This window comes from Erpetoichthys calabaricus, chromosome 12 (assembly GCF_900747795.2).
Source record: "Erpetoichthys calabaricus chromosome 12, fErpCal1.3, whole genome shotgun sequence".
NCBI lineage: Eukaryota > Metazoa > Chordata > Cladistia > Polypteriformes > Polypteridae > Erpetoichthys > Erpetoichthys calabaricus.
Window position 1 is genome coordinate 4,763,770 of NC_041405.2, and position 15,403 is coordinate 4,779,172.

General features: G+C 43.8%; 1 protein-coding gene across 2 annotated transcripts in view; it reads left to right on the forward strand.

The window, feature by feature from the left end:
* The window catches only part of LOC114642520 (transforming growth factor beta-1-induced transcript 1 protein-like), a 53,404-nt gene extending 48,327 nt beyond the window's left edge, over positions 1-5,077 (forward strand). For both annotated transcript variants that reach the window (XM_051934542.1, XM_051934543.1), the window contains 3 exons: positions 3,119-3,200; positions 3,289-3,437; positions 4,477-5,077. In XM_051934542.1, the coding sequence (XP_051790502.1) occupies positions 3,119-3,200; positions 3,289-3,437; positions 4,477-4,743 (498 nt within the window). In that variant the 3' untranslated portion in view covers positions 4,744-5,077. The remainder of the gene's footprint in view (positions 1-3,118; positions 3,201-3,288; positions 3,438-4,476) is intronic.
* Positions 5,078-15,403: the final 10,326 nt, after the last annotated feature.

Below are 15,403 nucleotides of genomic sequence, written 5' to 3' on the forward strand. Positions count from 1 at the left end.
TCCTGTCTGTCTTTCTAACTGCCGTTGGACTCTTATTGGCAGAATTAGATTCTCAGCGCATGGACATCGTCACAGTGCCATCGGGGACGTAGCAAATCAACGTGTCTTTTTGAAACTGGCCAATTTCTGTATGCCAGTGTGTCCATCCTTTTTCTTTACACTATTTGGACGGAATTTCTCTTGTTGTCCCCACTGGGTCTGTGATACTCTGCCGTCATGGCTGGCATCTTTCTGTGTGCCTCCCTGTTTGGCGTTCCACTCTCAGCTGGTCCTTGATGAGGCTCAGTGTGAGATGCTAGAGCAGGGGGTCTCCAACATCTCGCTAGCTCGAGACCCCTTTCCAAGAAGCTCGCCAAAGGATTAATGAATCCTACGTAAATTTGAAAACTTGAGTAGTCAAATTAGGTGGCGGGCGATCTTTCCAAAAAATCATATCACGATCCACAATCTGAATTGCAATCTCTCTTTTCAACGTGGCGTACACTTCAGAGAAGATCCGGACTCAAACTCATCAAGACCTAAGGAACACTTTATTTTAAATTTCAGACAAAGTTGAATTCAGTTGTTCTCTCAGCGTTAAGGTACACACCCTGACGCTGGCGAGTGAGTGAGGAGAGACCCCTGCCCTCAGCCTGCTGCGTGTCTCTCGGATTCACGCGAATACAGTATCTCACAAAAGTGAGTACACCCTCACATCTTCATAAATATTTAATTCTATCTTTTCATGGGACAACACTGACGATATGACACTTTGCACCAATGTAAAGAAGTCCGTGTACAGCTTGTATCACAGTGTAAATTTGCAGTCCCCTCAAAATAACTCGAGACACAGCCATTAATGTCTAAACTGCTGACAACAAAAGTGAGTACACCGCTAAGTGCAAAATGTCCAAACTGTGCCCAGTTAGCCCTTTTCCCTCCCCGGTGTCATGTGACTCGTTAGTGTTACCAGGTCTCAGGTGTGTTAAATTTACTGTTCTCGCTCTCACACTCTCTCATACTGGTCACTGGAAGTTCAACATGGCACCTCATGGCAAAGAACTCTCTGAGGATCTGAAAACAAGAATTGTCGCTCTACATAAAGATGGCCTTGGCTACAAGAAGATTGCCATCACCCTGAAACTGAGCTGCAGCACGCTGGCCAAGACCATACAGCGGTTTAACAGGACAGGTTCCACTCAGAGCAGGCCTCACCATGGTCCACCAAAGAAGTTGAGTGCACGTGCTCAGCGTCATATCCAGAGGTTGTCTTTTGAAAATCGACGGATGAGTGCTGCCACCATTGCTGCAGAGGTCTGCCTGTCAGTGCTCAGACCATGCGCCCGCCGCACATGGCATCAAATTGGTCTGCATGGCTATCGTCCCAGAAGGAAGCCTCTTCTAAAGATGATGCACAAGAAAGCCCGCAAACAGTTTGCTGAAGACAAGCAGACTAAGGACATGGATTACTGGAACCATGTCCTGTGGTCTGATGAGACCAAGATCAGCTTATTTGGTTCAGATGGTGTCAAGCGTGTGTGAGGAGTACAAAGACAAGTGTGTCTCGCCTACAGTCAAGCACGGTGGTGGGAATGTCATAGTTTGGGGCTGAATGAGTGCTGCCGGCACTGGGGAGCTACAGTTCATTGAGGGAACCACGAATGCCAACATGTACTGTGACACACTGAAGAAGAGCATGATCCCCTCTCTCTTCGGAAACTGAACATGATAATGACCCCAAGCACACCTCCAAGACCACCACCGAGGGTAAAGGTGCTGGACTGGCCAAGCATGTCTCCAGACCTAAACCCTATTGAGCATCTGTGGGGAAGGTGGAAGAGCGCAAGGTCTCTGAACATCCACCAGCTCTGTGATGTCGTCATGGAGGAGTGGAAGAGGATTCCAGTGGCCACCTGTGAAGCTCCAGTGAACTCCACGCCCAAGAGAGTTGATGGTGGCCACACAAAATAGACACTTTGGGCACAGTTTGGACATTTTTCACTTACGGGTGTACTCACTTTTGTTGCCAGCGGTTTAGACATTCATGGATGGCTGTGTGTTGAGTTATTTTGAGGGGACAGCAAATTTACACTGTGATACAAGCTGGACACGGACTACTTGACATTGGATCAAAGGGTCATATCATCAGTGATGTCTCGTGAAAAGATATAATAAAATATTACAAAAATTTGAGGGGTGTACTCACTTTTGTGAGATACTGTACATCGGTAGGGCAAGTGAACTATGATACACAGCGTAATGAGAGAAGTCACAAAATCAACCAGAATGTTCAAGCAAATTATGGAAAAAAACCTCAATCTAAATCTGGTAAGTAGTTGTGTTGTTTAAAGCAGACAGACATTGGATTTTATATTTTATATATTAGTAAACCTTCAAAATAATGTGCAGTTAAAGTCTCCACAGCATTCTCAGCATTTCTGGAGCTTCGTAGAGCCTGATAACTAAGAATCTTCACAGTGCAGCTCTGAAAGTGTCTGCTTTGTTTGGGTCTCCACACCTCTGTGAGTCTGACATGAATGTCATGAAGTCAAAGTTCAGAACAAGACTGACAGACGAACATTTAAATGACTCCATCAGAGTGACCCTCAGTGGCTCCACTCCACCAGACACCTCAGTGCCAGTCATCTGACTAACTGAACAACACAGCACACATGCGACTGGACCTGTGAATAAAGTGACACAGTGACATGGAGCAAAATGACAAATGCAGGTGAACTGAAATTTTTTTGTGATGTTTTAATGCAAAATTTGAGTTGTGGACACCAACATTTTGTAAATGTTCAGGCAAAACGAGCTTATTCAGTTTGTTTGGGTTGAAATAAGCTACGAGAAGAAACGTTAGAACACATGAGGAGCTCTCGGCCATTTTCATTTTGTAAACAACAACAACAACATTTATTTCTGTGGCACATTTTCATACAAATAATGTCACTCAAAGTGCTGCATTCTGTCCGTTTTAGCCTGCTTATCTGTGGCAGTTTGTCCTAAAGGAAGTGCCGTCCTCTGTCCCTAATCTGTCTGTCTCTGTTGTGCTGGAAATTGTGCCCCCTTGACGTCTTTACTGTGTGTGAACAGCAACAGGTGGCATCACACAATCGGCACTCTGACTGTTTTGCAGAAAATGGTGACGGCGCTCGACAAGAACTGGCACCCCGAGCACTTCTGCTGTGTCAAGTGTGGACGGCCCTTTGGTGAGGAAGGTAAGGCCAGCGCCTGGTCACGGGTGGAGTTGGATTAGAATGATCCGTGGAAATGTGGCCGTCACCTCTGTCTTCTGTTTGTCTTCAGGCTTTCATGAGCGGGATGGCAAGCAGTACTGTCAGAAGGATTTCTTTGCCATGTTTGCCACACGCTGCCAGGGCTGCAGCCAACCCATCCTTGAGAACTACATCTCTGCACTGAATGTGCTCTGGCACCCGGAGTGCTTTGTGTGTCGGGTGAGAGTCCGGTCTGTCCATCTCTCCATCTCTGTCTCTCTGTCCATCTCTCCATCTCTGTCTCTCTCTCTCCATCTCTCCTTCTCTCTCTCTCTGTCTGTCCATCTCCATCTCTCTCTCTCTTTCTATCCATCTCTCCATCTCTTTCTCTCTCTCTCCATCTTTCCTTCTCTCTCTCTCCATCTCTCTCTCTCTCTTTTTGTTTATCCATCTCTTCATCTCTCTCTCTCTGTCTGTCCATCTCTCCATCTCTCTCTCTTTCTATCCATCTCTCCATCTCTTTCTCTCTCTCTCCATCTTTCCTTCTCTCTCTCTCTCTGTCTGTCCATCTCTCCATCTCTCTCTCTCTCTCTCTCTCTCCATCTCTCTCTCTCTCTCTGTCTATCCATCTCTCTCCATCTCTCCTTCTCTCTCTTTCTCTGTCCATCTCTTCATCTCTCTCTCTCTCTCTCCATCTCTCTCTCTCTCTCTGTCTATCCATCTCTCTCTCTCTCTGTCTATCCATCTCTCCATCTCTCTGTCTGTCTATCCATCTCTCCATCTCTCCATCTCTCTCTCTCTTTCTATCCATCTCTCCATCTCTTTCTCTCTCTCTCCATCTTTCCTTCTCTCTCTCTCTCTGTCTGTCCATCTCTCCATCTCTCTCTCTCTCTCTCTCTCTCTCCATCTCTCTCTCTCTCTCTGTCTATCCATCTCTCTCTGTCTCTCCATCTCTCTCCATCTCTCCTTCTCTCTCTTTCTCTGTCCATCTCTTCATCTCTCTCTCTCTCTCTCCATCTCTCTCTCTCTCTCTCTCTCCATCTCTCTCTCTCTCTGTCTATCCATCTCTCCATCTCTCTGTCTGTCTATCCATCTCTCCATCTCTCTCTGTCTCTCCATCTCTTTCTATCCATCTCTCCATCTCTCTCTCTCTGTGTCTGTCTATCTCTCCATCTCTCTCTCTCTTTCTATCCATTTCTCTCTCTCTCTCTTTCTTTCTGTCTATCTGGGTCCACCTCTCACTCCGTTTTTTTGCTTTCTTTTTCTTTCCTTTTCCCAGGAGTGTTACACCCCATTCATCAATGGCTCCTTCTTTGAGCATGAGGGACAGCCGCTGTGTGAGACCCACTACCATCGCAGCCGGGGCTCGCTGTGCTCAGCGTGTGAGAAGCCGATCACGGGACGCTGCATCACTGCAATGGGAGCCAAGTTCCACCCTGAACACTTTGTCTGTGCCTTCTGTCTAAAGCAGCTCAATAAAGGGACCTTCAAGGAGCAGGGTGACAAGCCCTACTGCCACCCCTGCTTTTTTAAGCTATTTGGGTGAAAATGGAGGGGGGGGCAGAGTGCTGCACACAGCTAGCAAAGCCACAGCTTCAAGTCTTAGGTACCAACGCTGACTGATCTTCTGTGCGAGGCTCCTCAGCCCGGCGTCTCCATTTTCTCTCTCTCTGTAGCGTTGGCCTGCTCACTGCTCAGGTCTGCCATCTAATGGCAGTTGTTGAAATTGCTCACATACTGTTAATTTATATGAAAGCCATCTGTCATCCTCGACGTGTACAAACAGCATTCTGTTTTCAAGTTGAAATGTTTCTCAATAGGAAATGTGGAAAAAAATGCATTAAAGGTGAAATATTTCCAATAAATCGAAATCAGTACAACGATATGCTGTTCTGTTTTTTAACAAAGTGTTAAAAGAAATTACATAATTATTTATTGACAGGAAAAAAATCAGTCAGGAGGTATCGGCAATTAAAAATAATGATAGCTTTCATGTTTTCTTTTTAAAGTTTTTGGCTGGTGGTACAGTCGTTAGCACAGTTTAAGAATGTCCCTTGAGGTTCACGTCTGGCCACTGCCTGCCTGTTCTCCTTCTGGTTTATTTAATTATTTTATTTTATTTTTTGTCATTTCTAGTGCACCCGCAGACCTACTACTGGTCAGAAGTTTTACAACACCTCAGATTTTCCAGTTTTTCTTCAAAGTTAATCAGCAGAAATGCAATAAATGGCCTAAAATGGTGAAACTGCCAGAGGTGTAAATATAGAGTTTAGGTTAGCAAAAACTGAAGAAGGAAATACGACAAATGGGCCTTGCTCTAGGATGAAGCCTAAATTAAAAATCAGACTGTGTACATTATTAAAAGTATCTGACACCTCTGCATATTCAATAGGTTACTTAAGGTAGTGTAGTGATCTCTGCTGTTTAAATTAAAAATCACATCATTTGTTTAACTCTTTGAGGGCTGAATATTTTTTTCCAAAAAACATAGTTTCTGAAAAGCAATGGTTTCCACATATAAAACGTCTGTTGCTGCATGCTGCGGCTGCCAGTTTGCCAAGAATGTGCGGCAGGCTCGCTGCCAGGCTGTCTTTGTGTGGCTGGGACAAAATCGCAGTGCATTACAATCAATGCAGGTCTTCTTCCCAGTTATATCTGACTTTTAAAACAGCTGTTCCAACAAAGAAAGAAAGACATGCTGGTGGCTCAATTACTGTATAACCTGAGAAAGGATGGACATCTAATTAACTTACAGCCTGGGAAAGGAGGACATAGCGACACCTCAGAGAACATAAAGTTTTATTGTTTGGGAAAACGGACAGTGAATTCATTCTTCATAGTGACAGCCAGCCAATCGGAATATCTAACAATCACATCTTGCAAAATCCCCCAGTAGAATTTTAGAATAAATATGTCTCGTCTGAGTAAGTGAGTAAGGAAGTGAGGAAGAAGAAGGGACGAAGACTTCACTGGTTGTCAGAAAAGCATCATGAACAACTACGAGTGCTAACATCACAAGCCGCCTGTGACATTCATCATTGTCATCTTTAACTTTTCGTAAGCTTTTTCTAAAGACTATATATATCCAGACATTACTATCAGTACCTATTTTCTATTATTCTTTGTTCCAGTGGTATTATTATTATTCCTGTAATAAATACCATGCTGCTTTTAACTTTCTATGCTTTGTCTTAATGTCTAGAGTGATTGAAGTAATAAGTTAGATTTCATGGAGCACCTGGAGCAGCCGGAGGTTTGCTATACGCTCCGTGCTGCGAGGTTTATTAAGGCTGAGGGTGAGAGCTCCACACAATAGTAGGGAGCAGGACATCAAGTAAGGTATTCTTGGCTGATAAATGGCCGATAGTCAAGGACGCTGAGCCTTTGTATGTTTAAATGTATTCTTGTAGACCAAAAGTAATATTTAGGTCTGAGATATCATTAAAACATTATATGTCGTTCGTGTCGATAATAAGTCTTGAAGTGCTGAGTGACAGGCTGCGTTATTCCTAAAGCACTTGTGTGGTTTAAAGTGCTAGAGATTAAGACGCTGTGTGTGTGTCATTCATGGGGCACTGTTGTGTGTCTACGTATCGCTCTATGTGTGTGTGTTCATCTTAAAGTGCAACAGTAGACCATCCCGATAATGAACTTGACGAGTACACTTACCTTTAAGAAGACAGGTAAAGGGTAAGTAGAGGGAAATACTACGATAATACAGTTGTGTTTTCTTTTTCTTCTCTACGTGACTCCTGGTTTTTGTATGGCTTGTAAATTCGGCTAGAGGGTAGTGAGGGATAGGAATGCCCTTCACCGATTCCCCAACACATTAAGCGATAAGAAAGCAGCATCGCAAACCTTATTTTGAACGTCTAAAATGTGCCTGTTGTGTTGATGTGAGTTACAGAAGGACTGAGGTCCAAGCTGGTCATCTGTAGAATTTCAGAATTTTAAAAAAATCACCATTTTAGTCGTTGGGCCTCAATACACCCGATGAGGTGATGCTGAACGGGCGGAATGTTACATTTTGTGATCATAAGAATTACTTTTGAATGCTTTGAAATAACTTACTCCTGACTCACTGATACGAGGAAACCCGCATATCTCTATAGATAATCTTCATTTGGATCTTGATCTTTGTTTGTCCGCAAATGAATTAGAAGAAGAAGCACTAGATGGCAGTAGAGAGACAGCTAAAACATAGGCATTGCATTAAGAATCTCCTCCAGGCTTATACTACTGAAGACTGTAGTACTCCAGTCACACCTCAAAACACAGACATTCAAACTAAACAAATTGTTGTGCTTTAAATTAACTAATCTTTATATATAATCTTCATTTGGATCTTGATCTTTGTTTGTCCGCGAATTCATGTTCAACCGACACGGTATCCTTCAATAAGGGCGCGCACAAAAAGGCGACCTCAATTGGGCACATCGAATAAAGGCAAACGCAACAAAAGTATTACAGAAAATTTATTAGCCAAAGGCAATGATTGAACGTATAAAAAGGCGAAAGCAAGAATATCAAAACATCCAATTAATTAATGCATGAACTTCTAAGCGAGACGAACATTTTCCAATCCTGTATTCAGTGCATTTCCAGATGTGTTTCCCATTGATAGTTTTCTCCTTTCTGAATGTGTAGCCTTCGACTACGAGTAATAATAATAATATTTTATTTATATAGCGCCTTTCCCATGCTCAAGGCACTTACAGAATAAATAAAGAACGGCAGAATATACAGTATATAGCATTGTACAAAGCAGATAAATAGAGTAGATCTGCACCTTTGTTGCTCTTCACATATTCCAGAGCCATTTGAACTAAATTATCTACGAACGCCTTTATTCGCCGCGCTCAATTGAGGTCGCCCTTTTGAAGCTCGCCTTTTTGTGCGCGCCCTTATTGAGTAGAACATATAAGTCGGACACACTTCTGTGATTTTCCATCAGTCGGCGTTTGGAGTTCAAGAAAGAAGCATTGGTTCTTCCTTACTCTTTGGATTGCCACAAAGCAACCTGCGAGATTGTACAACGTGAAGACGCCGCTTATGATTAACCATCCATACAGTAAGTCATGGGAAGAGAACCAGAAATGCTCCTCCACCACCACATAATTACTATTCAGACAGTGATTCCTAGTAGGCCGTTCCTATCGAATCAATGTCCAAGGGTTTTGTTTTGTGATTTTGTTTCTCTTATAAAAAAATTATAATGCTGTGCGACAAAGGGCCCAGTTCACGACTGGCAGCCGCGTTTAAACAGGGAGTCCTTCACAGACAACTTTAACACGCACAACGTAGTTGGGCGCACATGGCTAGTTATATAAATATCATTCGACGAGTCTTGGTATGTTGATATGGAAGAGGTTGAGCTTTTGGGGTTTTTCACCCGTATTTTTGACCCTTTAGGCCCTTTAACACCTTCATTTGAGGCTATTTGTGGACCATATTTTCTGCAGGAAATGACCTCTTTATGATAAAAAGTAATCCAGATATTGTCTTCAGCACAAATCATCAGAAGGACTTTGAAGATATATGTATAAATAACACGCTGGTTAAGTTGGCAGATGATACCAAGTTAGGACGATTGACAGATAATCAAGAATCCGTTGAATCATCAAAGAGGGCAGATTTGTGGAAGATGAAATTTAATGTAAGGAAATGTAAAGTATTGCAGATATAGGAAGTACAAAATGTGAGGTTTGAATACACAAAGGGAGGTCTGAACATCGACGGTCTTATGAGAAGAGTTTAGCAGTCATAGCGGTATTGTCACAATCAACTTCCAGACAGAGCTCTAAACTCCTCCAAACTCGCATACCATGGCAGAGTCGCGAGAGCCAATCCCATCAGGCAACGTGCGCAAATACTGTAGGAACAACTCCAGGACAGATCACCAGCCCATCACGAGGGAAACACACACACACACACTTAGCATCATCAGTTACCCAAACCCGCATGTCTTTGGACTATAGGAGGACACTGGAAGACTTCTATGTAGAAGCTCCATGTTGGCAGTACCCAGGACGCAACCCGACACTGCATCTTTGTGCTGTGTATTTGTTTATTATTAACATATTTACATTCTGCGTGGTCCTAAAATGTCTTGAGGAAAAAATACCATTTATTTTAGAAACTGTTTTAGTAACAGTGTTTATGTTTGGGGGGCCACCAGGAAAACTGAATGGCTAACATTTTTAACGATACTGGTAGCCGTTCATATGCATGCCTGGAAAAGGAAAAAGCTCTGTGACTGTAAACTTCACTGTTGACTTCACCACCATTTATAGAGCTCAGCTAAGCAGAAGCCATACCAGGAATGTTATACAGCCAGTCAAGATGGAGTCTACTGTCTACATGTGGAAGTCAATGACTAGAGATGGAGATATCTAAAGAGGTAAAGAACATTGTGAGCCTTTTTAATGACAGTCATCATATTTATTGTTCAGTTTAAGTCATCCATGATGATGTCTCCAAGAAATGTAAAGCTGCTGAACCTCTCCAAGAATACAAGTGTGGTCTTCTTCTTGCTTGCTCAAGTCTATGACCAGCTCCATGGTTTTTGCTGGAGGTTCAGGGAGAATTCAACCCGCTGGGCTGGCTACTTTGAGCAGTTGTTCAAAGCTGATCCTCCGGCTAGGACGTTGGATATCTCTGGGTCCACGGTTCTTGAGGCTGATCCTCCAATTAGCTGTGAACCACCCAGTCTCACTGAGATGGCACAGGTGGTGAAACAGCTGAGGGTAGTGAAGGCTGCAGGGATCTGTGGTGAATTTCTCCAGGCTGGTGGTAAGGCTGTCCTCCTGGCATTGCAAGCAATCTTTGATTCCATTTGGGAGACTGGCATCATCCCAACTGACTGGAAAATGGGACTTGTCGTCCCTATCTGGAAAGGGAAGGGTGATCACCTGGATTGTGACAACTACAGAGGGATCATACTGCTCTCGGTGCCGGATATGGTCCTTGCTAGGGTCGTCCTCAATAAGATCCGTGATCACTTGCTCACCTACCAGCAACCGGAACAGTCTGGTTTTATGCCTAAGAAGTCGACCATTGACCGCATCATGGCACTGAGGGTTCTCATGGAGTGCAAACGTGAATATCTGTAGAGTTTCTTTGCAGCCTTTGTTGATTTTTGCAAAGCATTCGACTCAGTTGATCGAGCTGCCCTGTGGGACATCCTGAGGGTTCTCAGGATCCCCTCGAGGTTGCTGGATATCATGGCCGGCCTGTACACTGGTACTGTGAGTGCTGTTCAGAGTGGAGGCAGGACCTCTGCGTTTTTCCCAGTTGATTCTGGAGTTCGTCAGCGGTGTGTTCTGCTCCTACTCTCTTCAATGGACTGGGTTTTGGGTAAGGTCATGGGGTCCAGCGGCTGTGGGGCATCTGTCGGTGAAGAAAGATTCACAAATCTTGACTTTGCTGACAATGCTGTGATCTTCACGGAGTCAATAGAGGCTCTGATCAGGGGGTCTTGAGAGACTGAGTGAGGAGTCTGAGTGTCTGGGCTTTGGAGGGTCCTGATAAAAACCAACATCCAGACCTTTAATGACCTCTTGGGCACGGCCATCAGCAGTGTGTCTGTCTGCAGAGAGAGTGTCGACCTCGTCATTGAGAGGTTTACTTACCTTGGCAGTGACATTCTTGTCTCTGGTGACTCTTCCTGTGAAGTCAGTAGGCAGATTGGTAGAGCATGGGGGGGTCATGAGGTCACTGGAAAGGGGTGTGTGGTGTTCCCGATATCTATGCGAAAGGACGAAGGTCCAAGTCTTTAGAGTCCTGGTGCTTCCTGTCTTACTATATGGTTGTGAGACATGGATGCCATCCAGTGACCTGAGATGAAGGCTGGACTTCATCATTTGTGTCTCTCTGGAAAATCCTTGGGTACCGTTGGTTGCTCACGGAGTCCCGAATGAGTCACGTGACCTGCATTGTGAGGGAGCGTCAGTTACGGCACTACGGCCATGTGGCGCGTTTCCCTGAGGGTGATCAGCTCATAGGTTACTCATTATTGTGGACCTGAGTGGTTGGACCAGGCCAAGGGGTCGCCCACATAACACCTGGCTGTGGCAGATAGAGGGTCATTTCTGGAGGGGGGGGACTGGACCGCGTGTCTGCCTGGGGGGGTTGCCAGCTGGGATCCCGAGTTGTTTCGTTGTGTAATGGGTTTGGCAATGCGCTGTACCAGTACAGGCTCCCTGACTTGACTTGACTTGACAAAGTGTCCACACAATTTCTTTTCTGTAGGCCACCCTGAATAAGAATTTAATGTGTTTAAATTAATTTATGAATAGAAATAAACATGTCATTTCATGTGAAAGAAATCCTGACGTTAGAAGAGGCAGTCATTGTAAATAAGAACTTTATTATGAAACTGGAACTGCCGTTATTGTTGGAATAAATTCCCCAGTTTTAAATTGGACATATTTTTTGTGTTGGTTTTTTACTTTTTCCTTATTTATTTTTATGGTTCATTAATCATTTTCTGATTACTTGTAAATGTTATTATTAGTGCTGCTGCTTTTCTGACAGCTCTTATTATGACTTTATTATAATTATATTTACATCAGTCAGCTTTGTCTAAGATAACTTACAAGATCACAAAATAGTACACAATTCACATTATTATTGTTATTATCATTATTATTAATAATAATAATACTTTTTTACATTAGCAGCAGAAGTAGTTTGCATAACTTGGTCAGGGTGATAAACTGAGTCACAGAATGACCTGAATGTGCGGACTTGTGGTTTTAACCCTTAACGTTACGTCTCACTGTGTGTTGCTCTTATAATAATTACTCCGAGTATAAGACATTGATTTTGGAGAAAAGTTTGAGTATACATAAATAGAAAGATAGAACTCTATTTATTACCAAAGAAATAATAAAACCAGAAGAACTTAACAAACTGAGTGCTGATCAGGCCATTTCATAAAAGTAGTGCACAGTATTTATGATATTTTTATATTTCATAACCTTTTTTCTGGTTGGCATGGTGGCGCAGTGGTAGTGGTGCTGCCTCGCAGTTAGGAGACCCGTCTGGGTTCACTTCCCAGGTCCTCCATCCGCGTGGGTTTCCTCCCACAGTCCAAAGACATGCAGGTTAGGTGTATTGGTGATCCTAAAATTGTCCCTGGTGGGTGCTAAATGGCTTTACTGTGGTGGGCTGGCACCCTGCCCGGGGTTTGTTCCTGCCTTGCGCCCTGTGCTGGCTGGGATTGGCTCCAGCAGACCCCCCGTGACCCTGTGTTAGGATATAGCGGGTTGGACGATGACTGACTGACCTTTTCTCCTGGATGCTTCTGCCAGATTATGTTTTCATTTTGGATTTTTAGGCGCCTGTTCCACCACACCTGAAGATAAGAAACACTTTCCAAAACACATTTTTGGAAAATGTGTTGTAAAATTTGGCCCATGTTGTGCTACATTTTGTATTTATAGCATATTTCATTGTCCAAATATAGATGTTCTGAAAGAAGAATTTATGGAATAATTATGCTGGATCAAACTACAAAAAGTGGTCAAAACTGGGGCTGAGTGGAGAGATTAAAGCCATTTAGTTAGTCAGTCAGTCAGTCAGTCAGTCAGTCAGTCTCCAACCCGCTATATCCCAACACAGGGTCATGGGGTCTGCTGGAGCCAATCCCAGCCAACACAGGGCGCAAGGCAGGAACAAACCCCGGGCAGGGTGCCAGCCCACCACAGTAAAGCCATTTAGCTGTTGTTTTAATAGAATGAAAGTGGATAGATAGATGGATGAATAGGTGGATGGTCTCCAATGACAGGGGCACACTCTAATATGAAGTAAAGTGAAAAAAGTGAATGTTGACGTGTGTGCGAGTGAACTCTGCAGTGTGTGGTCTCCTTGCCAAGGGCTGCAGCATCTTGCATTGGTCCAGTGACACTGATACAGCCTTTGGGACGGCCTCTGTGACCTACTATGGGATTTAACTCAATTCTAATATGGATTGATGGAGAGATGAATAATTTAGAACTTTATAATTCTGCCTTGACCGCAGTTTTAAACACAGTCAGTCCATTGGGAGGCATCTGCTTTAAATAATCCATGAAAATCAAAAAGAACTATCGCTACTTGAATGGCCTCTCCAGCAGGCTTGAACTGGCCTTTTACTTGAAGATGGTCACCCTCATTACTTACAAGTCACAGTCTGATGTCATCTGCTTTACTACACTGCATTTCAATGCTTGAAGCTGTTTTGAAATGGAGGCAGCATTTAGTGGAACAAAAGAAAGTGAAAATGTGGATGTGCCCAGGCTGCTGTTTAGGTGACATGCTGGGTCTCCATATGGGTGACTCGAATTCAGGGGTCTTGCTCAGAAAGTGGACACCACTTGAGACGGCCAAACACTAACTTTAAGGTCAATAAAATAGGTCCCTGATGTTAAGTCACTATTTTAGATAGATAGATAGATAGATAGATAGATAGATAGATAGATAGATAGATAGATAGATAGATAGATAGATAGATAGATAGATAGATAGATAGATAGATAGATAGATAGATAGATACTTTATTAATTCACATACTCCAGCAGCAGCATACTGATAAGAACAATATTAAATTAAAGAGTAATAACAATGCAGGTATACAGACAGACAATATCTTTGTATAATGTTAAATGTTAACGTTTACCCCCCCAGGTGGAACTGAAGAGTCTCATAGTGTGATGGAGGAACGATCTCCTCAGTCTGTCAGTGGAGCAGGACGGTGACAGCAGTCTGTCTCTGAAGCTGCTCCTCTGTCTGGAGATGATCCTGTTCAGTGGATTCTCCATGATTGACAGGAGCCTGCTCAGCGCCCGTCGCTCTGCCACGGATGTCAAACGGTCCAGCTCCGTGCCTACAATAGAGCCTGCCTTCCTCACCAGTTTGTCCAGGCATGAGGCGTCCCTCTTCTTTATGTTGCCTTCCCAGCACACCACTGCATAGAAGAGGGCGCTCGTCACAACCGTCTGATAGAACATCTGCAGCATCTTATTGCAGATGTTGAAGGACGCCAGCCTTCTAAGGAAGTATAGTCGGCTCTGTCCTTTCTTACACACAACATCAGTATTGGCCGTCCAGTCTAATTTATCATCCAGCTGCACTCCCAGGTATTTATAGGTCTGCACCCTCTGCACACAGTCACCTCTGATGATCACGGGGTCCAGGAGGGGCCTGGTCCTCCTAAAATCCACCACCAGCTCCTTGGTTTTGCTGGTGTTCAGGTGTAGGTGGTTTGAGTCACACCATTTAACAAAGTCCTTGATTAGGTTCCTATACTCCTCCTCCTGCCCACTCCTGATGCAGCCCACGATAGCAGTGTCGTCAGCGAACTTTTGCACTTGGCAGGACTCCGAGTTGTATTGGAAGTCCAATGTATGTTGGCTGAACAGGACCGGAGAAAGTACAGTCGCCTGTGGCGCTCCTGTGTTGCTGACCACAATGTCAGACCAGCAGTTCCTGAGACACACATACTGAGGTCTGTCTGTAAGATAGTCCACGATCCATGCCACCAGGTATGAATCTACTCCCATCTCTGTCAGCTTGTCCCTGAGGAGCAGAGGTTGCATGGTGTTATATAACCTGGCATTCTGTTAGCTTCTTAATGGCTTCTGAACATTGTCTGGCAGTCGATAGGTGTCATTGTCCACTATGACTCCTAAGTCCTTCTCATAGGGCGTACTTTTGATTTCAGACCTAACAAGACCTAAACTGTCACAGATTCTTAACTCTTTTAAGGACATCTCGTATCTTCTCTATGCAGATGATATACAGTTTTATTTTTCATTTAAGCCTAACTAAATTAATACTTTGGTCACTTTGGTTGATTGTCTGTCTCAGGTTAACGACTGGCTCAGTAAGCTACTAATTACTTGCAGTTGAATTCCGGAAAAACTGAGGTACTAATTGTTGCTCCTCCTGTTCTTCATTCTGAGATCAGTTTAAAATTATCTTCTGCCTCTCCTGTTATTAAGTCGAGTCTACGTAACCTTGGGGTTATTTTTGACCAGTCCCTGACGCTTGATGGATATGTAAGGTCAGTCAGCCACTCGTGTTTCTTTCATGTAAGAAATCTCTCAAAACTTAGAAATGTTGATTACTGGAATGCTCTCTTTACAGGTTTGAGCAGGTCCTCTCTCTCACGCCTTCAGTTTGTTCAAAATGCAGCTGCCAGGCTCCTAACTCAATTCATCACC